This window comes from Plecotus auritus (genome assembly GCF_963455305.1).
Source record: "Plecotus auritus genome assembly, chromosome: 7".
In the NCBI taxonomy this organism is placed as follows: Eukaryota; Metazoa; Chordata; class Mammalia; order Chiroptera; family Vespertilionidae; genus Plecotus; species Plecotus auritus.
The window spans coordinates 32,032,163-32,058,680 of NC_137774.1; the positions used below are offsets into that span (position 1 = coordinate 32,032,163).

The window sequence follows — 26,518 nt, forward strand, 5'->3', positions numbered from 1 at the left end:
AGCAGTGAAAAGTAGATTTTTTTTTTTAATGTTTTAAAACAACCACTTTGTTGTGTGTTGTTCCATATACCAAAAGGTTGCCGGGTTGGTTAGAGTCCCAGTCAGGGTACATGCCCGGGTTTCCTGCTAGATCCGCAGGAGGGGACGTGTAGGAAGCAGTCAATTGATCTTCCTCTCTCTCCCTTCCTCTCTCTCTAAAGTTGATAAAAACATATTTTTAAAAATTTTCCCCTAAGCTTTTAATTTGAACATAGTTTTATTGATTTTAGAGAGAGAAGAAGGGGGGATAGGCAGATAAAAACATTGATGAGAGAGAAACATGGGAATCTGGTGACCTCTTGATTCATGGCTCAATGCTCAACCACTGAGGCACACTGGCTGGGCTGAGCACTCAAATCCATAGGAAGTTTGCATGAATGGGGCAATACAAACCTATCTATACTTCATTTACATCAGCAACTTTCAACCCATGTGCTGCAAAAAAAATCTAAAACATGCAACACCTGACTATTTGGTCAGGGGCACTGACCTCTTTTCCCTTAGATAGTCAAATTAAAAAAATGACAACAGCCAACACAGTAATAGTCGCCCGATGTGAATGAATCAAAATTATACCTTGTTTTGGTCAGATCAGTAAAAAGTATAATATGTGGGGGGGTTTTAATTGATATTTTTTGAGAGAGAGAAAGGGAGGAAGGGAGAGGGAGAGAAACATCGATGTGAGAGTGAAACATCAATCCACTACCTTCTGCACACACCCTACTGGGGATCAAGCCCACAACCCAGGCACATACCCTGACTGGGAATTGAACTGGCAACTTCTCGGTGCCCATGATGATGTCTAACCAACTGAGCCACACCAGCTGGGACACAAAGAGTAATACATGTTTTGGTGTGTCACAGAATTTTAGTAATTAGTGTATGTGTGCCGAAAGATGAAAAAGGTTGAAAAATGAGGATCTAGATTCATCAGTTGCTAACATTTTACACAGCAGCTCTCTCTCCCCAGATATATTATATATATGTATATATGTGTGTGTGTGTGTGTGTATAATGCTCCGTCTTCTTCCATATGTATAGTACATATATGTATATATGTATATACTCTACATATACATGTACACATGGTTATTTTTTGCTGAGTCAGTTGTAGACTGAAAATTGTTATATTTTACTCCTGGCCACTTCAATGCATATCCCCTAAGAACAAGAGCATTCTACTATGCAAATACAACATCATTATCACAGTCTCATAATACTGTTGGCTAATACACATCCATATTCAAATTTATGTCCTTTATGCTGTTTTTTTTTTAAATCGAGGATCCAATCAAGAATCACACATTGCCTGGCGTTGCTCTCTAGTCGCCTGTAACTAGAACAGTTTGCACACTACCTTATCTGTCACAATGCTGACATTGAGGAGTCCAGGCCAGCTGTTTTACAGAATAGATTTGTCTGTTTCCTCATGGTTGAGTCAGATTAAACTGTTTGGGGGCAAGCATGCCACTTGAGTGATGCTGTGGGTGCCCTCCCATTGCAGTGCCTTCACTGGAGATGTCCTGGGCCTTAAGACTGGTCAGTGGTGAGGCCCAGGGAGCTGGTTGGTAAAGGCCAAAGCTTTAGTCTTGGCAGAGTTCACTGCTAGTGATGGCTGCCAACTACGGGGCACTCCTGCTGGGTAACCAAGGCCGAGCTGAGAACGTCTCCTTCCCACCAAGAGCTCCCATGGCCTGTGGCCAGCCAGTTCCTTGGCCAGCGGGTCACCTGCTGCTGTGGCCACTCTCTGTTGATGCAGCTGCAAGGGGAAAAAAAGAGGGATGAGGGGGTGGTCGTGCCCATGCAGTCCTACAGGCCGGAAGGAACAGCGCAGGGCAGGGGAACCAGAATTTAAAAAGGGCTGGAGCCCTAGCCAGTTTTGCTCAATGGATAGAGCATCGGCCTGCAGACTGAAGGGTCCCGGGTTCGATTCCAGTCAAGAGCGCATGCCCAGGTTGCAGGCTCGATCCCCAGTTGGGGCGTGCGGGCAGCAGCCGATCAATGATTCTCTCCCATCAGTGATGTCTCTATCTCTCTCTCCCTCTCTTCCTCTCTGAAATCAATAAAAAAAAATTTAAAAAAAAAAAAAGGTGAGAGACAGAGGGAACAGGCACCCCAGAGAAGAAGAGAAAAGCAGAGAGTGAGAAACACAAAAACAGAGAGAGACTCAGACACACAGGCCACGGGGACAAGAAAGCTCCTGTGGAGGTGCTTCCCTAGCCACTTCGGAGTCTGTCTCAGAGCACTTTGGCTCAGAGAGTTTGGAAAGTGAAGCGAGTTTGTGTTTACACTGGTCAGACTCAAAGGGCACAAGGGTTTCTCCCAAGGGGTCCCTTTCTCAGTCTGTACTTTTCCAAACACAGAACTTCTCCTTGGGCCCCAGAAGCCAGGCCCTGGGCCAGAAGGTTCCTGCTCGACTCAGAACATCTCCCCTTCATGCACAGGGCTGTTGGCAGACAGGAAGCCTACATGTGACACCTCTGGGGTGAAGGGGGCAGCAGGAGAAGGGCAGAGAGAAGGGAGGGCCCAGAGGAAAGGACACTAAAAACAGCCTCCCCTCTGTGAGTGGGGAGGAATCCCAAATCCTGAGAGCTGGGCCCTGGCCGGGTGGCTCAGTTGGTTAGCGCGTCATCCCAATATGCCAAGGTTGCGGGTTCGATCCCCAGTCAGGGCACATATAAGAATCAACCTATGGCCTAACCGGTTTGGCTCAGTGGATAGAGCGTCGGCCTGTGGACTGAAGGGTTCAATTCCGGTCAGGGGCATGTACCTTGGTTGTGGGCACATCCCCAATGGGATGTGTGCAGGAGGCGGCTGATCGATGTTTCTCTCTCATCGATGTTTCTGGCTCTCTCTCCCTCTCCCTTCCTCTCTGTAAAAAATCAATAAAATATATTTTTTTTAAAAAAAGAATCAACCTATGAATGCATAAATATGTGGAACAACAAACGGATGTTCCTCTTTCTCTCTCTCTCTCTCTCTCTCTCTCTCTCTCTCTCTCTCTCTCTCTCTCTCCCTCAATAAATAAAATAAAAAAATTAAAAAGAAAACCCTGGGAGCTGCCCCAGGGTGTGACCTTCACTGATAATAACAGGCCAGGCTTTTCTCACAAGGAAAGGGACTTAGGGAAGGGAGCTGGAGGAAGAGAGGCCGCTGGGCCCCTGCACTCAGCACAGGCGAGAAGGGAATCTAACCGGGTTCTGCCAGGACCAAACTCCAGATGCTTCTGGGGAAGGCCGCCTGGAGGAGGAACTCAGCGTGGACAGAGCGGGCTGCTGGGAATCATGTCCCCTGTCTGTTCTTTTCTTTGGCAGGAAGAGGATAGAAAAAGCACAGTCAGGAGCCATGACCTCGGTCTCAGGGCTCAGAGCCGACCCACGTGAAGAAGCTGCTTCCTGCCCTCTGCCTTTGGCCAAAAGCACAATCCCCAGGCCCTGCATCTTACTGAGGAGGTTGAAGGATGTCAAGGGACGGGAGAGCACGTCCCGGAAACTCTCCAGCCACTCGCCCTGCTCCTTCTCGCTGGGGCAGGTGAAGAGGAATCTGCGCTCAGGGGTGACGATGGTGAGGCCCGCTTTCCAGCGGTTTCCTTGGACGTCCTTGGGCAGGCCTTCGGACACCTCGTACCCCTGCTCCCGGCTCCCGAGAAACACCTGGCCCAGGTCAAAGGCATCCTGGAAATAGAGGCCACAGGGTCATCAGAGGTCACACCTGGGGCACAGGGGCACCTGCAGCCGTGACAGCCCCCAAACTCTATTTTAGAAAGAGGTGGTGGGCATGTCAGTACTGGGAATTTTTGCGAGGTGGGACCCAGAATCTGAAAGGCTGAAACTGTCAGAGAAATCACACACATCATCTGTTCAAATGATATTTAGTATCGCTCAGTTGGTTAGAGCATTGTCCTGACACACCAAGGTTCCAGGTTTGATCCCCTGTCAGGGCACATACAAGAATGCATAAATAAGTGGAACAAATCAATGTTTCTCTCTTCTCTCTCTCCCTCTCTCTCTCTTTCTCTCTCCCTTCCTCTTTCTCTAAAATCAATTTTTTTAAAAAGTCTTTAAGAAGATTAATTTTTTTAAAAATGATACTTAGCCCTGACCGGTTTGGCTCAGTGGATAGAGCGTCAGCCTGCGGACTGAGGGGTCCCAGGTTCAATTCCAGTCAAGGGCATGTACCTTGGTTGCAGGCACATCCCCAGTTGGAGGTGTACAGAAGGCAGCTGATTGATGTTTCTAACTCTCTATCCCTCTCCCCTCCTCTCTGTAAAAAATCAATAAAATATATTTAAAAAATAAAAATAGTATTTATGGAGAGCTAAGCACCAGGCATGCCAGTGCTTTACAGATGGTGCCTCATGCAATCCTCATGGCAACCTCTCAGGAAGGCACTACTAGTAAGCCTATTTTCCGGAGGAGGAAATGGAGGCACGGAGGGCTAAGTACTCTGTCCAGGGACACCACTAAAAGTAGCAGGGCCGAAAACGGAACCCAGACAGCTGAGTTCTAGAGCCCATACTCCTAATCACCGCACTTCCCAGCCTTCCCAGTCACAAATGGGCCCTGGAGATGAGAGGACGAAAAACACCCTATTTGCCTACGTAGGCAGCATTTTGGATCCACATAAGGGACTTCCTGCAGGTGAGGGGGGAGTAGCTTCATGCAGAGATGACTAAGACTCAAGCCAAGGTGGAGCTGTGACCTCGGCTGGGTGCTCCAGCCTGCAGCCTCCCCACCAGCACTGACCCGCCTCCATCTCGGGTGCACTGGGGCAGGGCCGGCAGTGGCTCTTACCAGTGGGTTCTTGTAATAGAGCAGCCTCCGTTCCTGGGCGTCCAGGGCAAACCACCTTTTCTTGAAAGGTTCTCTCTGCTGCAAAAGAGGGAACCTTGTGCCAGGTGGGCCAGGGACGCACAGAGGTCAGAGGGCCAGGCTGGACTAGGCCACGGGAGCTGGCCGGTCCCTGCTCCACAGTCACCCAGTGCCCCTCCCTGAGGCCCTGGAGCTCTGAAGGCTGTGCCCACCTCCTCAGCCCTGCCAGCGTCACCCTGCTGCCTGTAGGTGCGGCTGCGAGTTGAAAGAGGCGCTTTCCTCTTTCTCGGGCTGTGGACAAGTCTCAGAGAAAGGAAGTTGGGGAAATCAGAACTGGCTACTGCTCAGCAATGCCGAGAGCCCTGGCCTTGGCCAAAGCCTAACCTGGGTCAGGGGACGGGGGCAAGAACCATGGGCTGGTGAGAGAAAGCCGCGGACTGTGCCCTGGCTGCTGAAAGAAAGGAACATACCCAACCGGCTTGGCTCAGGGTTGAGTGTCCACCTAGGAACCAGGAGGTCGCAGTTCGATTCCTGGTCGGGGGCTTGGTCAGGGATTGACTCCCAGTGTGAGGCGTGCAGGAGGCAGCCAATCAATGATTCTCTCTCATCCTTGATGTTTCTCTCTCTCTCTCCCTCTCCCTTCCTCCCTGAAATCAATATAATCAATTTAAAAAATTATCTTTAAAGAAGAAGTAAACAAAAGTATGCAACCCTTTGACTAGCTCTCAAGCTGACTGAGGCTTCCTTTCAAGCTGATTGCTTAACACCTTTCCCGGTAGTTTTTAACAAACACCCTGGCAACGTATCACACCTTTTTTTAAAAAGCCTTGGGATACTGCCGCTTTGGGAGTGTTTTTAGGGGGCTCCTGCTTTTCCCTTCCTTGTCTCTTCTCCTCCTCCCATCCCCCCTTTCTCTCCTCACGCCACCGCACCCACTCCAGCCAGACTTCTGACCTTGAGCCTCGCCCCACCAATACGCTGCCTGGGTCTGAGATGCCCTCGGGCGGCAGGAGCCTCTACGTCTGGGCCCTCCGTGGGAGGCACAGAGGCTCCCTTTCCTTCACAGGTAAGTGGGAAGCAGCAGCTGCTGAGGGGTTAGGACTGGTTTGCAAATGGGAGCAGAGGCGGGGCTTGTGCTGGGAGGGGCGTGCCCACGTGCCAAGCATGGTGCGCAGGTGTGTTTTCTCAGACTAATCTCTAGCCCCTGACTCGCGCGGACCGTCCCGGCAGGGCCCCAGCCCAGAGCACACAGTTGTGGAAAAGGCAAAAGCTGATCCCCAAGGAGTCCCTTGCAGCTGTGCTTTCCCAGGAGTAGGGTCATTTAGGGGAGTTAAGAGGAAAGCAGTGGAGGGTGGTGTTGATAAGGAGGGAGGATGCCCAGTGATAGGGAGAGGCACCTGCAGCAACACCGGCCAGCTGACCCCTTGGTCCTTGGCCCCGGGAACTCACACACATTGGTTTACTTCCTTCATTGTCCCACTTCCCACATTCTGCCCTACTGCCCGCTGGGCCAGGGGCCAGGGGCCAGGAAAGCCCCCAGGGACCCGGAGAATGTACCTTTGGACCAGTCTTTTCCATGAAGCCTTGTTTGAGGTAGTTCCTGGTGATGAGGGGCACGAGCTGGGGAAAAAGAGACATGCACTGACCCCCTGCCTCACAGTCCGGGGGGTCAGGCTCCCCACTGAACTTGGCTGTGCCACAAAGGGGAAGTCTGGAATGGGGAAGGATGTGTGTGCTCGTGGCTCATGGGGCTATATTTGGAACGTGGTATGGATGCAATATTAATATTTCAACAGAGCCAGATGTGTGCGGGGCTTCCCAACACAGCTGAGTCTTGGTTTAAGAACTTGGTTTAAGGAATGCTCCGAACCCCCAGGACAGTGGTCGGCAAACTGCGGCTCTGTTGACTAATGAGTTTGCCAACCACTGCCCCCAGGAGATGGACACAGACAAGGCTCTGAGGAGACCCTCCTGTCAGGGTCTCCTATAGGTCTAGTGTGTATCAGGCTCTGGGAGCAATTCCCAGCCACCCCGTGAGGTGGGCGGTATTATCACTGTAGCAGGGGTCCTCAAACTTTTTAAACAGGGGGCCAGTTCACTGTCCCTCGGACTGTTGGAGGGCCGGACTATAGTTTAAAAAAAAAAACTATGAACAAATTCCTATGCGCACTGCGGGCCCGGGACGAGTCGACTGCTAAGCAGGACAGGCAGAAGTACCTGGCGGGCCAGATAAATGTCCTCGGCGGGCCGCATGTGGCCCGCGGGCCATAGTTTGAGGACGCCTGCATGGTACAGTGGTCAAGGGTACTCCCGAAGTCACCCTGCCGGGAGGATGGAGATCTGGGATTCACACCTAAGGCTGATAGACACTAGATACACACACGTGGTCCTCCTGTGATGCTAGAGTGTAAACATGCCTCTCATCAGGCCCCTGGCCAAGACCTGGTCATGGGTGGGGATTCTGACACAGGGCCCCAAGGAGGGGACAGCAGAGTGGGAAAGTAGAGAAAGCTCTGGACTAGGAGTCAGGACACTGGGTTCTAGCTCCAGTTCTGACCTCAACTAGCTGTGTTCCCCTGGTAAACCCTGCCTTCTCTCTGAGCCTGCTTCCTCTCTGCAGTCAGGAGACCGGAGGGCGTGATCTTCCCGATCCCTTGCAGCTTGCCCTGCTACCCCACAGATACCTCCAGGGATTGATGCTGGAGCACAGGTCAACCTGGCAAGCCTAGGGCTTCCAACCACAGCCCAGCCCTCTGGGGTTGGTGGCGGCGGGAGGGGGGGCGGGGGAGGAGCAGACTCCAGAACTCCAGGGCAGAGGCAAAGAGGAAGTGAGGTCTGGGAAATAGGAATAGGAAGTCTGAAAGGGGGAAAATAGTGAGCCAAACCCAAAAATATAAACTATACAACTTCCCCTAAAACATAGTCTATAGACCTTAAATCCTTCATTTGCAGAAAAAAACAGAGTCTCTTCTGCTCAACAGTCTGAACCTGAGTTGAGGCAGGGCTAGTCTAGGCCGAGGGAAACGCCTCAAAGGAGGAAAGACACGTGGATGGAGTACTGTTCACTGTACCTCGGATGCCTTGGCTCACCTGATTCTCACAATAGCCCTGGGAGGTAGGTGTTGTCCCCATGGTGACAGATGAGCAGGCTGAGGCTCAGAGCGGTAAGGGGCCTTGCCCTAGGTAACACAGCTTCCCTGGCTTCAGTCCATGCATCCTTAGCACAGGACCAAAACCCCACAAGGACATCCGGGCTCCTGGCATCTGGATGCCTAAGCGACGGGCCCAGGACCTCACACAGACATAGAGGAGGAAAGGCAGGGGGGGAGATGGGCACAGAGGGGTAAAGATGGCAGATGAGGGAGGCAAGAGGACATTGAGATGTTGGCCAACGACCAATTTCCTCTGCAGAGGTCAGCAAAGTCGGAGCGCCAGCTCAGATCCAGGCGGCCGGCTGAACATCTGCACTTTGCCCTCCCTGCTCTCTAGTCAGCAGCCAGCACCCCAGCACCCTGCCCCAGGAATGTGCACTCGCCAGTTATGGGTGCTGACTCTGCAGACCCGGAGCACCCTGACCCAGGCGGCTGGGGCCACTTTCAGAGGGTTACCATCTCGGTGCATCACTGGGCCTGGAGTGGACCCCCATCCCAGGCACTTGGCTCCCTGAAAACTTTAGAATTAAGGAGTGTTTAGGGTCTCAAGGAAGACCTTGGAATAAGACAGCCCCATCACTTACAAAATCCTCTTAGAGTAGGGCCTAAACTAAACACCGGATCATAGCACCTCAAAGCTGGAAGGGACCCTGAAGATGACCTAGATAAAGTGCCATCTTACAGATCTGGAAACAGGTCTGCAGACAGGTGGTGTGACCTGCATGGGTCACACAGCAGGTCAGCCACAGAGCATTCATGAGAGCCCAGGCCTCCTGGCTCCAGGCAGCACTCTCTGCCCCACACTGCCCACTTCCCCAGCCAAGCCTGACAGAGGTACATGGATGCCCCAGACGTCTGGAGACAATCCACATGAAGTTCAAAGGCTCACCATCTCCTGGGCCATGAAAAGCAGATGTTCCTGCTAGAATTGTAATGGGGAATTGCCTTCACGAGACCAGAATATGAAGGGCAAAGGGCACGTGAGCATGGGAAGAGCACATTTGATTATCCACTTGACCTTCCTGGGACTCAGTTTCTCATCAGCAAAATGGGAATAGCCACCCCGCCCCCCTCACTGCCTGCTACAGGATTAGGAGATAAAAGGAATTACGAGATAAAAGGGGCTCTAAAGCACTTTGTAAGCCGTGTGGTAGGGATCCTGTGCGCCTTGTAGAGGGAGAATGGGTCAGGAAGAAACGCCCAAATCCTGAGCCCTTTGACACCCGAAGGGGAGAGCCTGACCTGCCTTTCAGAGGCGGCCTTGCTACGGGTGAAGCCCTTACCCCCAGCCTCCCCAGGAGAAAGCCTTTGGTTTCCCTCAGAGGTGCCCATCCCCAAGTCTCAAGGTCTTGCCTACAAACCAACCTCGTCTGGCCTCTGAGTGTCTTCGAGGTCAGCAGACAAGGAGAGGAGGTGGCAGAGAGGAGACTCGGAAGTTGGGGTCCACTGTTAGCTCACCTCAGACTCTGGGAGCTCAGGAAAGGCCGCCTTTAGGTATTGCAGACGGGCTGCACGGAGGGCGTTGAACCAGTTCACTATCTCCTGCAGAGAAAAAGGTAAAGGACAAACGGATACCCGGTGAGATGGGGGTCGGAGGGCTGGGCTGATAGTGGCGGCAGGAAGCTAGCAAGGTTTTCAGGTCTGTGCACGGGCGTGCCGCACACACACATTCCCCCAGTTCCACTGAGGGGCCTGTGGGCTGATCACAGGCAGCTGGGGGAGCAACACCACAGCCTGGGGGGCGGGCGGAGGGGGCGGCTCACCTGAGCAAGTGGGAAGCCAGTGGCAGGGAGGTCTGGAGCCATGGGAAAGGCCCCAGGTGAGCTGCATGGGAGTTATGCAATGGCCTAAGACAGTCCTTGACATTTTCTCACATGTGTACGAGTCACCTGAGGATCTTGTTACAGGGCAGATGTGGGTTCAGTGGGTAGGGGTGGGGCCTGAGAGTCTGCATTCCTAGCAATCAGCGATGTGATGCTGGTCAGTAGGACACACTTTGAGGAGCAGGAGTCCTCACTCAGATGTCAAAGACCGGTTTTCAGGTGGGGGCATGGGCACCTGGGGGTGCTCCTCCACTGGGGGTGCTCATTGCTTGGAGGGCAGCGTAGGCCGAAGCCGGCTTGGACCTTCTGCGGTCACTCCAGGAGAATGCATCCCTCAGCCGTGCGGGCACCATCCCCTCTCACCAGGTGGACAGCTCATCCAGCCGGCTCTGCCACTGCTCTACTGCTCCCCGATCGGTCCTCCCCGCCCGCAGCCAGGGTGGTTTTCACTCTGCAAGTCTATTGAGTCCAAGATCGAGTCCCCTCCACGACCCTCACGAAGAAAACCTAAGCTCTTTGGTCTGACTGACTTTGCCCTCCGAGTTCCTTCCGTACAAAGCCATTTGCAACCTCAACACATTCTGCTCGCTCCTCCTGGAACTCTGTGCCTCACCCACCTCGCTCCCCTCACCCACGCATACGTATGGCCTAGGACATTCTACTCATCCTGAAGGTTAGTTTAGATGTTGACATAGATTTTTGCTCAGCCCAAGCCCTGCCTCTCTGAGAACTGCCCCTCTCATTCTCACCCACCCACCGCCCAGCCACAGTTGCTGCTATGATCCCGCCCCTTCTTGGCCACAGCAGCTGGACCAGGGCTGGACCAATGCTGGACGGGGCTTATGAAATCCTTTCTCCCAGGAATTTGGAGTTGGGAGGCGGAAAGACTTGTTCAGGTAGCTGCAGTGCCGCACTTTGATGTAACTGGGTGATTGAGTCATTCATTTGAATATGATTTCCAAGGAATGAAACCTAATTACTCACTGTTTCTCACGGGTTTGTTCCAAGTTCTGAGCTCTCTGGTCCTGGGAGTTACCAACCTTTGTGTGTCTCGGGCCCTGAGGGAATGGGCCCGTCCCAGGAAAGACCCAGCCTAGCCCTTGACTTTGGAAGGTCTCTGCAATCACAAGCTGTCGACCTTGGGGCCAAATCCAACCTGCATTCGTGTTTGTTTGGCTCCTGAAGTTTTGTTTGTTTGTTTCAGTCCTCTCTCTGTACAGGTTTTCCTGTTTGTCACAGCCTCACAGCTGTCCACTCCACTTTCAGATCACCTACCTGGCTCCTGCTGGCGTGACTTTGCGGCCCCTCACTTAGGCCCATCTCATGGAGAAACTGGGGTATCAAGGGAAAGAGCAGAATGGCCAGACCTAGGTTGTCAGATGCTCTACAGTAAGGCAAATGGGAAGGAGTCGGGTACTATAAATGTCAGAGACCTTGGGCACCTCAGCGAAAGTCCTCGTAGCAGTGATTGGCACGGGGGGGCGGGGGTGGCCACCGGTGTCCAGCCAGTCCGAGCAACAGCAGAGAGCCCACCATGGACTGAATGAGAGCCAGGGTCTGATTTCCTGGACCTTTACGCAGGGCTTCTCAAACTTTAATGTGCATAAGGATCACTTGCGGATCCTATTAAAATACAATTTCTGCCAGGCCGGCATGGCTCAGTGGTTGAACGTCGACCTATGAACCAGGAGGTCATGGTTTGATTCCTGGTCAGGGCACATGCCCGGGTTGTGGGCTTGATTCCCAATGTGGGACATGGAGAAGGCAGCCAATCAATGATTCTCATCATTGATGTTTCTCTCTCTCTCCCTCTCCCTTCCTCTATGAAATCAATAAAAATATAAAAAATTTTTTAAAATTTTAAATAAAATACAGTTTCTAATTCAGTAGGTCCAGGGTGGGCCTACACGTCGAGAAGCAAGGCCCCGGAGTGCACTGCTGCCTGATCTTCTCTCCGTTCCTCCCTCCATAGTCAGGATCTCTGGTGACATCGGGACTCGCCATCCCCGGGCATAGCCCTTCTGCTGACTGGACACCCCTTGGTTGGATAGGAACTGTCCAGAACCACCCACTTTCCGTGTCAGGCTCCTCTCTCTGATCTCACCCTGCCTTCCTCACACCTTTGTCTCTGACCAGAAAGTGACGATAGATTTAGGCAAACAGTAACTGCAAATCTCAAGAGGGTTCATCGTTGGGCCTGCCGAACCCTGGGGTGCCGAGCTGGAGGCGGGCACAGCGAGGCCAGGCAGCTCACCTTGCCGCTTTCGTGATACACAAACAGGTTCCTGATGTGGCCCTCTCTCCGGTAGGTGATCTGCAGCCCGTGGGGGTTCCCTATCTTCTCTGTCTGGAAGGTGGCATTCAAGTCCTTGAGGTGGATGACAGCTTTGGGGCTTTTACCCTGAAAGAGAGGGAATGGATCCTCAAGATGCCGACAGACAGTCTGCAGGGAGTCATCTTATCTCCTTCACCAAGGCCTCAAGCGGACAGATAGTCAACTTGTAACTCTCCATGGGTTTTCAATGTTCTTGCTCTGACATTAAGACACACGTATTCTCCTGCTGTCCCGTATTCAGCCATCCCACCATCCTGCTTACTCAGACTGGCCTCTAGAGCTGGAATGGGGCCTGGAAAGGCTTTAACGCAGGACTTTTCAAAATTTTAGCCATGGATGTTTTTCTGAAGCAAGTCATCTGTGGAAGCCACCCAATAAAATAAAGCAGGTAAAAGAGGTACTCGCTGGTCTCAGGGTTCTGAAACAGTTCAATCACTGATTCATGCTGAGCAGGGAAGAGAAAAGAGTGCTTTCCTTCAAAATCGGTAAGAGAGAAAAATTGTAACAAACACTGTGGAGCTGTGGGAACCATTAACCCATGTGCCTATTACATTTAAATAAAAATAGCCTTGGCTGGTTTCCTCAGGGGATAGAGCGTTGGTCTGTGGGCTGAAGGGTCCCGGGTTCAATTCCGGTCAAGGGCACATGCCCAGGTTGTGGGCTTGATCCCCAGTAGGGGGCATGCAGGAAGGAGGCAGCTGATCAATGATTCTCATCATTGATGTTTCTATCTCTCACCCTCTACCCTTCCTCTCTGAAATCAATAAAAATATTTTTTAAAAACACAAGAAAAAAAATAAAATAAAACTTCTGTTCCTTACTCAGCCCCATTTCAAATGCTCAAGTAGCCACTTGAGGCCAGTGGCTATGGTATTTTGTTGTTGTTGTTAATTCTCACCCAAGAATATTTCCCCGTTGATTTTTAGAGAGAATGGAAGGGAGGGGGAGCGACCGAGATAGAGAGAAACATTGATGTGAGAGAGATACAACCTTTGGTTGCCTCCCGTACACGGCCCCAGGATGGAGCCTGCAACCAAGGTATGTGCCCTTGACCAGGAATCAAACCCAGGACCCTTCAGTCCACAGGCCAACGATCTATCCACTGAGCCAAACCAGCTAGGGCTGGTGGCTAGGGTATTGAATCGGGGAGGCATAGAACTGAAGGAAGTTCTATTGAACAGTCTTCTCTAGGGGGAAAGTTGGTCATATCTATTACAATGTCGAGTGTTCTGCTTTGACTCACAATTTTGCATCTAAGAATCCACCCCAAGAAAGTAATTGCATTTCTGTGCAAACATGCATGCCAAAAGATGCTTATTGCCAGTTACTTACTGGTATACCAGCAGAAAAAGAAGTGTTTTACATATCCATTAAATAATTCAGTCATAGTACATCCACACAATGAAATGCCACAAACATTTTAAAAAGACAAATTTAGCCCTCGCCAGTTTGGCTCAGTGGATAGAGCGTCAGCCTGAAGACTGAAGGGTCCCAGGTTCAATTCCATTCAAGGGCACATGCCCCGGTTGCTGGCTCAATCCCCAGTAGGGGGCATGCAGGAGGCAGCCAATCCATGATTCTCTCTCATCATTGATGTTTCTATCTCTTTCTCCCTCTCCCTTTCTCTCTAAAATCAATAAAAATATATTTAAAAAATAAAATAAAAAGACTAATTTAGATCAATATTACTAATGTGAAAAAATGTCCCTGATAGTCATGAGAAATACCAAGTCCCAAAACCGGATGCATAGTAGGAACCTACTAAAACAAAGAAGGGTTTCCCTCCCCCCTCTTCTCACTAACATTTGACATTGCCAATTTTTAATATTTTTGCCAATATAATGGACTTGAAATTGGGCCTCACTGTTTTCATTTAATCAGCTATATTGAGGTATAATTGATAAACAAAAAATGGTACTCATTTTAAGAGTACAGTTTGATTTTTGACAAGCATATATTCCCTTGTAACCACTGCCACAATCAAGATAGTCAACATCACTGTCACCCCAAAAGTTTCCTCTGCCCCTTTACAGATAATCCCCATCCACCTCACTTCAACACCAGGCAATAACTTACCTACTTTCTATTGATATAGAGTAGTTTTGCTTGTTGTAAAATTTCATATACGTGGAATTATGTAGTACATACTCTTGTATGAGGCTTCTTTTGCTCAGAATAATATTTATAGATTAATCCACCTTAGTGCATTTTTTAGTAGTTTGTCCCCCTTTATTGCTGAGTAATATTCCATTCTATGCATGTATTACAATTTGTTTATTCATTCAGCTGTGGATGGACATTTGGGTTCTTTCCAGGTTTTGGCTATTATAAATAAAGCTTCTATAAACAGTTTTGTGGTTTTTTTGGACATACGTTTTTCTTCCTCTTCATTAAATATCTAGAAGTGGAATGGCTGGGTTATGTGGTTAGGGATAGATTTAACTTTGTTTAAAATTGCCAATGCCCTAGCTGGTTTAGCTCAGTGGATAGAGCGTCGACTTGCGGACTGAAGGGTCCCAGGTTCAATTCTAGTCTAGGGCACATGCCAGGGTTGTGGACTCAATCCCCAGTGCGGGGCATGCAGGAGGCAGCCGGTCAATGATTCTCTCTCATCATTGATGTTTCTATCTCTCTCCCTCTCCCTCTTCCTTCTTCTCTGAAATCAATAAAAATATATTTTTAAAAAATAAAATTGCCAAATTGTTTTCCAAAGGGGTTGTATTATTTATGGATGAGAGTTTCAGTTTCTCTACATCCTCGCCAATACCTGGTGTTGTCAGCCTGTTTAACTTTAGCCATTGTGGTGGGTGTGCAGCATCTCATTGTGGTTTGGTCTGCATTTCCCTGACTGCCAGAGACATTGAGTGTCTCTTCTTACCTACCCTTATCAGGCCTTTCGATTTCCTTTTCTGAAAAAGGCCAGTCCATTTCCTTTGCCATTTTTCTAATGGATTGTCTTTTTCTTCTTGATTTGTAGGTTGTTGTTTTTTTAAAGTATGTCTGAGTATCAACATTTTGTTATGCTGAGACATCTTTTGAGTTTCACTTTCTTTATTTACTTTCTTGTATTACCCCAAATTTTTACATTAAAATGAGCTACCTTTATAAATTAAATTTTTTCCTTTTTCGGGGAAAGAAATTAAAAAGACCAAAGGCAAGTTGTGTTATTTTTAGACTGTTTTAGACTAAACAGGCTTAGAACTGAGCAAAGGATCCCTTTCCCCAACCAAAAATGAGACTCTCTGGGAGACCAGCCCCCAGCAGCTACTGGGGTTCAGTGGCCCCTCCTAACTCTGCTCCACTTTCTCTTCCTGCCTCTTGTGCCTGCAACATTTTTCAGGACTTTAAACTGAAGACTAATAAGAAATCCCTACTCTTGCCCTAGCTGGTTTGGCTCAGTGGATAGAGCATAGGCCTGCAGACTGAAGGGTCCCAGGTTCAATTCCAATCAAGGGCACATGTCCGGTTGCAGGCTCGATCCCCAGTAGGGGGCATGCAGGAGGTAGCCAATCAATGATTCTCTCTCATGATTGATGTTTCTATCTCTCTCTCCCTGTCCCTCTCTGAAATCAATAAAAAGATATTAAAAAAGAGAAAAAGAGCCCTGACCAGTTTGGCTCAGTGGATAGAGCGTCGGCCTGCGGACTGAAGGGTCCCAGGTTCAATTCCGGTCAAGGGCATGTACCTTGGTTGCGGGCACATCCCCAGTGTGGGGTGTGCAGGAGGCAGCTGATCGATGTATCTCTCCCACCGATGTTTCTAACTCTCTAGCCCTCTCCCTTCCTCTCTGTAAAAAATCAATAAAATATATTTTTTAAAAAAAGAGAGAGAAAAAAAGAAAAGAAATTCCTACTCTCACTTGGAGGATAAATATTCTTCATCCCTCATCATTTTTCACTTGGCCCTAGACTGCGGCCACGCATCGCACAGGTCCATCTAGGAAAGCAACGGGGGAAATATACGATAATTCCTACATGTAGGAAACAAAGCAAGGTGAAGGCCAAGTGCTCAGAGCCTTCTGTTGGCCGGTCCCTCACATTCTCATCTCTTTCACTTCTTAGCACTTCCTGTTACCTGCTATATCATATGCTGATGTATGTTTGATCACCACCTGTCTCCTTCCACTAGCATGAACGCTCGGAGAGAAGAGGAGCTTTGTTTAGTTCACTGCTGTGTCCCCAGTGCCAACAATAATGTCTAGCATAGTAGGTGCTCAATAAACACTCCTTGCATGTATGAAGAAATGAAGTCAAATCAAATGATCATCAAAGGCTTCCTCATGGACCAGTCTAAGCTTATTCTACGTGAACAGAAGGTGTTTTGTAGTGGGCTGGACTGATTGTATTACCAAGGGAAAATGGGATGTGGGGCCTGACTGTCCGTGGCTGAGACCACCCACAAGACAAGTCACTATTGATTAAAGAGCAGACCTCGGTGCTCAGGAGGGGACCCCTCCCGGGTATGGCCTCTTACCTGTTCCTTAGTGTAGTACTTCAGAAGGCTTTCTCTTGCCAACAGGACAAATCTCCTTCTCAGGAACTGCGCGTTGTCCCTTCCCCGCTTCCACAGGAACCCTTCCCGGTTACCTTAGCCACCGAGGACGACAAAGAGTGAACACCCGCAGCCTCAAGACAAACAAGCAGCTCACAATCCTCGTAGGGTCTCGGGGTACAATGAACCTCCCATCTGCTGCTAAAATGTCTCAAATCTAACTAACTTGGCTACTTCAGATGCAGGACACGGGGGTCCTATCTGGGGCCAAATTTCCAATGTCCTTCCTTGGCTATTTCTTAAGAAGACACAGTAAACCCTTAAATAGGCTAAGTACTGAGAAACTGTACTGATGATTTCCCACGGCCATCAGCCCAGGGGCACGCTCCAGAGTGCAGGAATAATGCACGCCCTCCAGGCACCTGCTGGCTGACGATCGCCAGGTGCTCCTGGAAGCTGGGAGAGTGGAGCACTGGCTGCCTCTGATCCTCACAGAGTGGTTTTGTGCACTTTGCTCTCTGGGTCAGTGTCAGCCATAGGTCCAGGGCCACCGATGAGGCTGTGTCTTGCACCAGGGCATGAAGGAGGGTGACATCCAGCCCATGCACCTGACCAAGCCTGTGCCACACCAGGGGCTACAGTAGCCAGGCGCAGGGGTGTGTTCCTGATGGGTGAGCCTTCCTGCAACTTACAGGAAGACTCTACACCCTTGCGGCCCCGCAAGGACGTGCAAACATGCTTCCTGTCCATTCAGACCACAAACCCCACCAACTGCCGTGTTGCCATTTCAGATGCAGAGGCACCCAGGCCTGGGTCTCTGTGGCCAGAGGGAGGGCAGCAGATATCTCTGGATTGGACCTTGCTCCTAAGAATCGGGCACTTTGTTTTCTAGAACTCGCTGCAACAGAGACCTCAAAGGGTGATTAAAATGAACTGTACCTGAGAGTGAGATGGTTTTCCCATCAGCCATAAATTCCTGTCTCTCATACTTAGCTCGAATCCACTGTTCCTTTAAGACCCTAAAAAGAGAGAACCTCTGGTCAGCTGTGTCTGATGCGTGCTCTGCCCACAGTAACTGTCTGAGGCCCCGCGGCTGGAGGCGGGAGCATCACACAGCGGCCTCACTGCCTGCTCAGGCTGCCAGGGCTTCTCAGCCATGGCACTGTTAACCTTTGGGACTGGACAACTCTGTTGTGGGGACTGTCCTGTGCCCTGTAGGATGTTTGCCAGCTTCTCTGGCTTCTACCTCCTGGATGCCAGTAGCCCTGCCTCTCCAGTGATACCCAAAAATGTTTTCAGGCATTGCCAGTGTCTCCTGGGGGAAATATATCCCCCAATGGGCTTTACGAAAACCTCTGGGCTATTCTTTTTTTTTTTTTTTTTTTAATCCACTTTTTTATTTTTATTGACTTTTTACAGAGAGAAAGGGAGCAGGATAGAGTTAGAAACATCAATGAGAGAGAAACATCGATCAGCTGCCTCCTGCACACCCCCCACTGGGGATGTGCCCGCAACCAAGGTACATGCCCTTGACCAGAATCGAACCTGGGACCTTCAGTCCACAAGCCGACGCTCTATCCACTGAGCCAAACTGGTTTCGGCAACCTCTGGGCTATTCTGACGCCAGCCCAGCCCTCCAGGTCAGCAAGACCGACACCAGCTCCTCTGGATCGTCTACACTGCCGCCTCCACTGCATGCTCCTAGCTTAGGCCAGGAGGCCAGGAGCCTCTCCCTGAGCCTGCCCATGTACTCGGGGCATGCCTCAGCGGACGGAGCAGTGGTCTTGAAGTCTAACCATCTGGGATCTGGTCCCACTCAACCATTTATCCACTGTGTGATCAAGAATAAGATACTCAACTCCTCTGAACTTGGGGAATATGCCAATAATATTATACCTACCGAACCCTTAGGGTAGCTTTAAGTGTATATAAAGGGCGTAGAGCCATGCCCACACAGAGTGGGTGTTCAATGTTAGTCCCATCAGGTACTGTCTTCCATGACCCCTGCAGAGAAACCATGCAGCCAAAAGGAGCCTTAATTCAACCCATTGGTTCTCACTCACAATTTCCAGGTATATGTTCCAAGGGTTGTTTTGTGTGTGTTTGGTTTTTTAAATATATTTTTATTGATTTCAGAGTGGAAGGGAGAGGGAGAGATAGAAACATCAGTGATGAGAGAGAATCATTGATCGGCTGCCTCCTGCACACCCCACACTGGAGATTGAGCCCACAACCCAGGCATGTGCTCTGACCAGGAATCAAACCATGACCTCCTGGTTCATAGGTCAACATTTAACCACTGAGCCACGCCGGCTGGGCCCAAGGTTTATATGACCTTATCCCCACAACCACAGGGAATGGGCTAGAGCTGGGCACCTGGCCCAACTGGTCAATCAGAGCTCTGCCCAGGGCTGGGTGGACCAAAAGGAGCAAGACTGAGAGGGGAGGGTGAGTTAGAAGCGCCCTCTGGGATCCAACTGAGAGCTGGAGCTGGGACCTGGACGTGGTCTTGCTCCAGCTGCATGAAAGAAGCCCGGCTGAGAGAGAAGCAGGACTGAGAGCCAGAGAGGCTCTGACAGGCCTGCTGGTGCTTGTCCTTCCTGGGGTGGCTCCACCTCCGTCCTCCCTGCAGCCTGATCCCCAGAACCCACAGCATCTAATTTCTAAGCTGGTTTAAACTGGGTTTCTGTCACTTACAATCAAGAGTCCTATCTAGCTTTTTGGCGTTTGCCTTGGAGGAGGCTTAGGTGCAACTTTCTTCAGCTGTTCCAAATCTGGGTTCACCTGGCAGACAGCAGCCGCCTCCATCAGGCTGCCCAAGTTTGACCCCAAGGAGATCAAAGTCATATATCTGAGGTGCAGCGATGGGGAAGTCAGTGCCACCTCCACCCTGGCCCCCAAGATCAGCCCCCTGGGTCCATCTCCAGAAAAGACTGATGAGGGCATTGCCAAAGCAGCCTCTGGTAGCGATTGGAAGGGTCAGAGGATCACAGTGAAACTGTGTCCATTCAGGACAGACAGGCCCACATCTAGGGCCTCTGCCCTGATCATCAAAGCCTCAAAGAACCACCATGAGACGGAAAGAAGAAACACTGAGCACAGTGGAAATACCACTTTTGATGAGTCCGTCAACATTGCCCGAAGATGCGGCACCGACCTTTAGCTAGAGAGCTCTCTGAAACCATTAGAGAGATCCTGGGGACTGCCCAGTCTGTGGGCTGCAATGCTATTGGCCACCACCCTCATGACATCATAGATGACATCAACAGAGGTGCCGTGGAATGCCTAGCCAGTTAAGAACTACAAAGGGAAATATTTCAATTAAAGATCATATGACGACAACAACAACAAAGAGTCCTACCTAATGCACAATCCTCACCCAGGACATTGAGGAACCCTGAGCCACAGGATCAGAGCTGGGAGAGACAATGGGGACTGAGGCCCCAGTCCTGGTGCTGGAAGCGGGGAGTTTAGAGGACTTTTGGGATAGGAGGGAAGAGGCCATTAGTATTCAGCTAAAGGGGGTTAAAGCACAGGCCTGTTGTTGGAGTCATGACAAGTAGTGTCTGTGTAGTGCGGACAGAAGGCCTAGCACATAGTAGGTGCTAACCAACTGCTCTTCCCCTTCCCCTTGGAGCCAAGGGCTGAGTGGCAGAGATGAGGCAAGATGATCAGGCCCTCAGGCTGACTCATCCCTCTGCGGGGCCAGGCACTAGGCAGCATTCTGAGGCTGACACTGAGAAATGGATTAAAACTAGCATTTCAGCCCAGCCAGCATGGGATGGCTATGTGGTTGAGTGTCAACCTGTGAACCAGGAGGTCACGGTTCGATTCCCGGTCAGGGCATATGCCAGGGTTGCCGGTTCAATCCCCAGTGTGGGGTGTGCAGGAGGCAGCCAATCAATGATTCTCTCTCATCATTGATGTTCTATCTCTCTCTCTTCCTTCCTCTTTTAAATCAATAAAACTATATTTAAAAAACAAACAAACTAGCATTTCAGGTGGCCTATGAGACGTTTACATAAATTACCTCATTTAATCCACCACGATGCTCTGATGCAGGCATCATTATCCAGATTTCAGAGGAGAGGATGCCACGAGTCAGAGAGGTTTGGTAACTTGTCCACTTTCTCACAGCTGGGTCATGGCAGACTCGGAAACAGAACTGAGGTCTCCCGAGTCCACAGCTGTGCCTCCCCAGCCGCTGGAAAATCGCAGGACCCCAGGGATGGTTGTGTAGTTTGTGCCTTGACCTAAAGCATCCTGCTGTGAGGCTAGAGCAGGGGTGGGCAAACTTTTTGACTCGAGGGCCACAATGGGTTCTTAAACTGGACCGGAGGGCCGGAACAAAAGCATGGATAGAGTGTTTGTGTGAACTAATATAAATTCAAAGTAAAGGAGCGGAGGGGAGAGCAAGAGAACCGGATAGAACAGCCGGATCCGGCCTGCGGGCCATAGTTTGCCCACGGCTGGGCTAGAGGATAATGTAGCTGAAATGCAGCCGGCTTCCTGCAAGCCATGTCCCTATGAGGTTGTGTCTGCTCAGAGGGACAGACACACCCATTGACGCAGGTGCTGTCTAGCAGCCCTGACGGTGGGGTTGGGTCCCTGGGAGAGAGGTTTAGGCTCAGGCAGTCAATCTGCAGAGGTCTGGGGTCACTAGGTACCAGTGTCACACGAACCCTCGCCTCCCGGTCAACTGAACCCTCCTACTGCTTCACAGACACTCCCCCGACCTCCCCCCACCCTCATCGTATTGGATTTTCTCAATGTCATGGTTCAATCACCCAGACCCTGGTATCAGATAGACCCAGCTTTGCCTCTACAAGCCTCAAGTTTTTCGTCTACGTCATGGGGGTGATGACAGTGTTTATCTCATGGGGTTGTTGAGAGAATTCAACAAATTAATGCACATAATTATTTAGCATGGGGCCTGGTACATAGATAAAGCTCAGTAAATACTAGCAGCTACTATTGTTTTTATGGTTAATATTTAGGGACCTGGGGCCCAGGCGGCTGCTTTGGGACAGTCCTAAAGACATAGCACTCCATAGGAAGTAGCTGAAATACATTTGTTCTATTAAAATACCAGTGTTTTGACCTATCTGGTTTGGCTCAGGGATCCTGGGTTCGATTCCAGTCAAGGGCACGTACCTCAGTTTCAGGCTTCATCCCCTGCCCTGGTCAGGGCACATGTGGGAGGCAACCAATCGATGTGTCTCTCTCACATCAATGTTTCTGTCTCTCCCCCTCCCTTCCACTCCCTCTAAAAATCAATGGGGAAAAAAATATCCTCGGGTGAGGATTAACAGAAAAATAAAATAAAATACCAGTGTTTCTCTTCTCTATCAAGTTAGCCACCACCTGTGAGAACATCAGAGGCAAATGGGGCAGATAATAGAGAAAATGCGCCCTTTCACAGCGATGGAAGCCGAGTCCCAGAGGGAGGAAATGACAACCCAAGCAATAAAGGTAGAGAGGGCTTAAACCAGGTCTCACGTGTTCTGCATAACAGTACCAAACCCTTTCCTGGATCCACCTGCTGACCAGGTCCATGGAGGAGACACCACAGGCAAAGACCCGGCGGTGGGTTGGGACCAGGGATCATGCACTCACAGGCAGTCGCTGGCCTGAGGGATGTAATAGAAAGCAGGGACTCTGGCTTCATACTTGGCCTTCACACGGAGGTTCCCGTTGTGGGTCATAAACTGCAAAACAACAGCAACTTGATGGTAATATTAGAACTTGCAAAATATGAAATGAAACCATGGTCTACCCAGAAGGCCACTGTTCTCACTGGCTCCTCCGCTGAGTCAGGAGACAGTCCTAGGGGAATTTGGCACAGCCCACCAGAATTAACCAAAAAATAAAATACCAGCGTTTGCTAGAAAGGCCGGAGCAATGTGGTGCTGGAACAACGATGCCTCATAGAGGCAGAGTGCACCACAGTTCCCACACACTGGTTCACTCGATCCCCTTAACCATTTTAATATTCCCATCTCCATTTTAGAGGCTCAGAGAGGTTAGGCGATTGACCCAAGGTAACACAGCTAGTAAGTGGAGAGCTGGGATTTGAACCCAGGCTTGTCTAACTCCCAAAGCTCATGTTCTTCCTCCTACACCTCCACAGCTGGCCAGGACCCCCAGCAACAGTCCCCCCAAGTCTGCAGGCAGTACAGGTAGCTGGAAGACGGAAGTCAGTGCTGACCCCATAGAGTTCTAGAGCAGGATTATCACTGGGGCCCTTTGACACCTGAGAGACCCAGAGACACATGGGCCAAGAGTCAGCACTCAGCAACATCAGTGGCATATCTGGGGTGAGGGTGGTGTGGGAAGAAACATCAGGTTTTTAATAGGGTGAACCCTATTCTTTTCCCCCCCTCTCCCACCGTCGCCCAGGGGCCACTGAGCTATATCACGGGATTTCCATGGGCTTTGGATCTTGGCAGAGCAGGGATCACGTGCCACCCACTCACGGAGGGACCCTCGGGCAGTACGTAAACCCTGAGCTTCCGGGATGGCACCTGCCAAGCTGGAGGAAATATAACAGGGGGACATAAGGCACAAACAAATAACCTTCGGGTTTCGGTGCTGGGTTGCGGGCTTCCTGACCTTCTATGCTAGAATGTAAGCTCCATGCAGACAGATTTTATCTTGCTCACCTTACTGCCCCAGCACATGGCAGGCGGCAGGCATCCTGTAACTAGGTGTTGAGTGAATAAATAAAGCATCTAGCCCAGTGGCCTAGCAAAGTGCCTGGCACACAGTGGGCACTCAGAGACCGTGGGCCTGCTCCCCCAACAGTCCTGGAAATCCTCGGCCAACCAGCACAGGTTAGGACTGCCTGCTCTCAGAAGGTGTCCTGGCCAAATTGGTATTTTCCTCCAGGCTGAAGGTGTCCTCCATCACCATAGGTCAGCGGAGCCAAGTAGTCCCCTTCCTGGCTAGGGGCACTGGAGGGAGAGAATAGACTCAGGATTCTGGAACTGGGATGCTTGCTTCCGTTCCAGTCCAGGACTTCAGCTAATGAGAACAGTCGCTGTTAACTGACTGGTACTTTGTCCCTGCACTGAGCCTGCATTTAATCCTTCCAGCAGCCCTGTGAAGCGGGGGCGGTGTCCCCCTAACACAGATATGGAAACTGAGGGTCCACAGCGAGGGTTAAAAAACCAAGCTCAGGGCCTCCCCTCCTAAACAAACAAGGGAGGAAGCTAGGATTTGAACTCGGGGCCTCTGTCTAAGCCACAGCTCTGATAGGCTGGGTTTTCTTTCCCCAGTGATCGCCTCTCTCTGGGCCTTCGAGTCTTTCCCTGTAAAACGGGGGCACCCTGCCCACCGCCTCCACCCCATGCGCCCCTTGCTACCTCCACAAGACTGTCGTCCCAGAAGTCCAGTCTCACGGACTTAACTTTGCTGATGTCTGGGAAGTTTCGGTGGACGCCGGAGCAGTGCAGACAGATGAAGATGCCCAGCTTGTAAGAGGCCCAGTCGGGATCTGCGGGGCGAGAGGGTGGGAGCCGGACTAGGTGGAGAGTTGGGGGAGGAAACCAGGACTGGGCTGGGGGCCCCAGGAGAGGCAGCGCTGGACTCCTGGGGCGATGCCCTGCTGGGGAAGCCTTCTCTCCGGGGCCCCCACCTTGGGTGAACTCAGAAGGCCAGCATGGAAACTGGTCACCGCACCGGCCGTGGCGCGGTCGAGATCTTGGAAGAGAAAGACCTTGGAAGGAGTTCTGGGAATCGGGGCGGGAGGCTGAGGCAGGACGCCCGAACCGAGAGGGAGCGCGGTCCGAGGGGCCGGCCCGGCGCCGGCAGGGGAGCTGCAGGTGGGAAGTCCGGCTCCCAGGCTGAGTCAGGACACTCCTGCGGGAATCTGACACTTCCCACCGGGCACACCTCCGCAGTTTCGGAGGCTGCGGAGCAGGAAGGTGGGAAGACGGGGGCGTCTGGAGGAAGGGGCCCTGCAGGGTCAGGGGCGCCGGAGCGGGCTGGGACCCCTCGGGGTGTGGGATGTCATGGACGGAGCGTATGGAAAGTGGCGTCAGGGGCCGAGGTCCGGGGAGGTGGGGTGTCTGGCCGGGAAGGCGGGTCAGGGCCCCGGGTCCGGGATCGGGGGTTGGGGTCCAGACGGGGAGGGTGAGAAGAGGGCGGGCAGGGTCCGCTTGGGAGATTCGCACTCTGTGTCTGCGGGAGCCTGGCTCCGAAGGTGTCATAGGGTCCAGCGGGGCCCGGGGCGGACCCGATCCAGGAGGGGTGAGGGTCTGGCGGCTGGGGTCCGGTCCGGTCCGGTCCGGTCCGGCTGCCCGCCGCGCCCTTACCCGCGGCCCCGCAGTCGGCGCAGTGCGCGTTGCCGGTGCCCGTCGCCCGCAGCAGCTCCAGCAGCCGCTTCTTGTTGCGCTCGCTGTCGCCCATGGCCGGCCCGGCGGGCGGGCTCAGCGGGGCTCCGCCGGGCGACCCTCTGACCCGCGGCCGCCCATGGCCAGTGCCCTGGCTCGCCGGGCAGGTGGAGAGGGACAAGGCCCCCGCGCCTCTAGCTCCGCGCGCCGCCGCAGCCCCGCCCCTCCCCGACGTCCCGCTCCTCCCTTGGCGCGGGTGTCTCCGGGCTCCGCGGGCTCCGCTGCAGCTGAGGCGGAACCAGGCGAGGAAGGAGCCCAGCGCAGGGCTTGGAGTCCCACTGGCTCCAGATCAAATCCTGGCCCACCACCTGCTAGCGAGGCCCACCTATTCAACTCCTCTGGGCCTCCGTTTCCACCTCTGTAGAAGGGAAATAAAGGCAAATGCCGTCTCGGGGCTCCTTGGAAAATCAAACAGGATCTAACTTCTGTTAAAGCGTCCTACCGATATAGACTTTACATCTACTTAGAGCTTTAGGGACAGTCAAAGGCCACCTCCTCAGGAAGCCCTCCTTGATTCCCGGCCTCGAGGAACCCCTCCGGCTGGGGTCCTCCTAGAACACCGTTCTAGAGTCTGTCCATCCCTTTGATCCCGAGCACCTTCTGTCTGCCTTGCATCAGTGACTCATGTATTTATGTAAATCCCTCCTCCCTCTGTCTGCTGTCAGTAGTTTTATTTCTGCATCTCACACAGCTCCTGGAAATAGTACCTACATATTTTTAGAAGTCCAATAAATGGTTGCATGATGGTTCACCAGGAAGTGTGGTTTCAACAACGTGGACACCCCTGAAGTATGGTGTGTGTTTTTTTAATGATTGAGAGAGAGAGATAAGGAGGGGGGAGGGGGAGAGAGAGAGAAGAGAAACACCGGTGGCTTGCCTCCCACACATACCCTGACTTAGGATCAAACCCACCACCCTGGCACATCTGGACGAGGCTCCAACTAAGTGAGCTACTCGGCCAGGGCCCCCTGAACAGCTGTATTTGTGAAGTGCGGGCAGGGCCTAGGTGGCCTTGAATGTGGGCTTTTTATTAATCCCTGTTCCCCTCCCACATTCCTGTCACTCTTTGACATCATCAGGGGCTTCTGTCTGGGAAGACACACACTGCACACACTTGCCATCTCCCCTGTAGGTAAACACCCACCTGACATATGCATGTGGCTTAGCAACTGATGTCGTAGCTGACTTCCTTCATCCCCAATTCAACGCACACGCGTACACATGCCAATCGGTATAATGGAAGGAATCCAGGCTTTTGAGTCTTGGCTCCATCACTCACTAGCTGTGTGGCCTTGGGCAAGTGCCTTTACTTTTCTGAGCCTCAGACTACAAACCTGTAAAATGAGGATGGCAAGATCTGCTTCATAGGGTCATCAAGATGTGCCAGTGCATGGCACACACAGCCCTCAAAACATGGTGGCTTCCCTGCTTCCCTGCCCCTCTGGCCAGCTCGTGGGATCGCCATCTGGAATGC

The 26,518-nt window shown here is 51.5% G+C and overlaps 1 protein-coding gene across 2 annotated transcripts; it reads right to left on the reverse strand.

Moving 5' to 3' along the window:
- Positions 1-25,650, reverse strand: ADAP2 (ArfGAP with dual PH domains 2). 2 transcript variants are annotated; one of them, XM_080682009.1, is made up of 11 exons: positions 24,967-25,650; positions 24,016-24,146; positions 22,268-22,359; positions 17,591-17,670; positions 16,634-16,746; positions 12,080-12,226; positions 9,461-9,544; positions 6,408-6,470; positions 4,833-4,910; positions 3,485-3,713; positions 1-1,798 (listed from the first exon to the last, which is right to left on the reverse strand). In XM_080682009.1, exons 1-11 carry the CDS (start codon positions 25,058-25,060, stop codon positions 1,764-1,766), a joined length of 1,146 nt encoding a protein of 381 aa, XP_080538135.1. In that variant the 5' UTR covers positions 25,061-25,650; the 3' UTR covers positions 1-1,763. The 2 variants fall into 2 exon arrangements, with proteins under 2 accessions (XP_080538135.1, XP_080538136.1); XM_080682010.1 differs by lacking the exon at positions 6,408-6,470 and having other exon boundaries at positions 1,139-1,798; positions 24,967-25,203.
- Positions 25,651-26,518: the final 868 nt, after the last annotated feature.

What these genes read in the sequence shown, in the direction of transcription:
- ADAP2 (XM_080682009.1), bottom strand. Translation starts at nt 25,060, where the DNA reads ATGGGCGACAGCGAGCGCAACAAGAAGCGGCTGCTGGAGCTGCTGCGG. An exon ending in CCTCAGGCCAGCGACTGCCT is followed by an intron (nt 17,671 to 22,267) that starts GTGAGTGCATGA and finishes CTCTCTTTTTAG; the next exon opens with GGTCTTAAAGGAACAGTGGA. An exon ending in GAAAACCATCTCACTCTCAG is followed by an intron (nt 16,747 to 17,590) that starts GTACAGTTCATT and finishes TCGGTGGCTAAG; the next exon opens with GTAACCGGGAAGGGTTCCTG.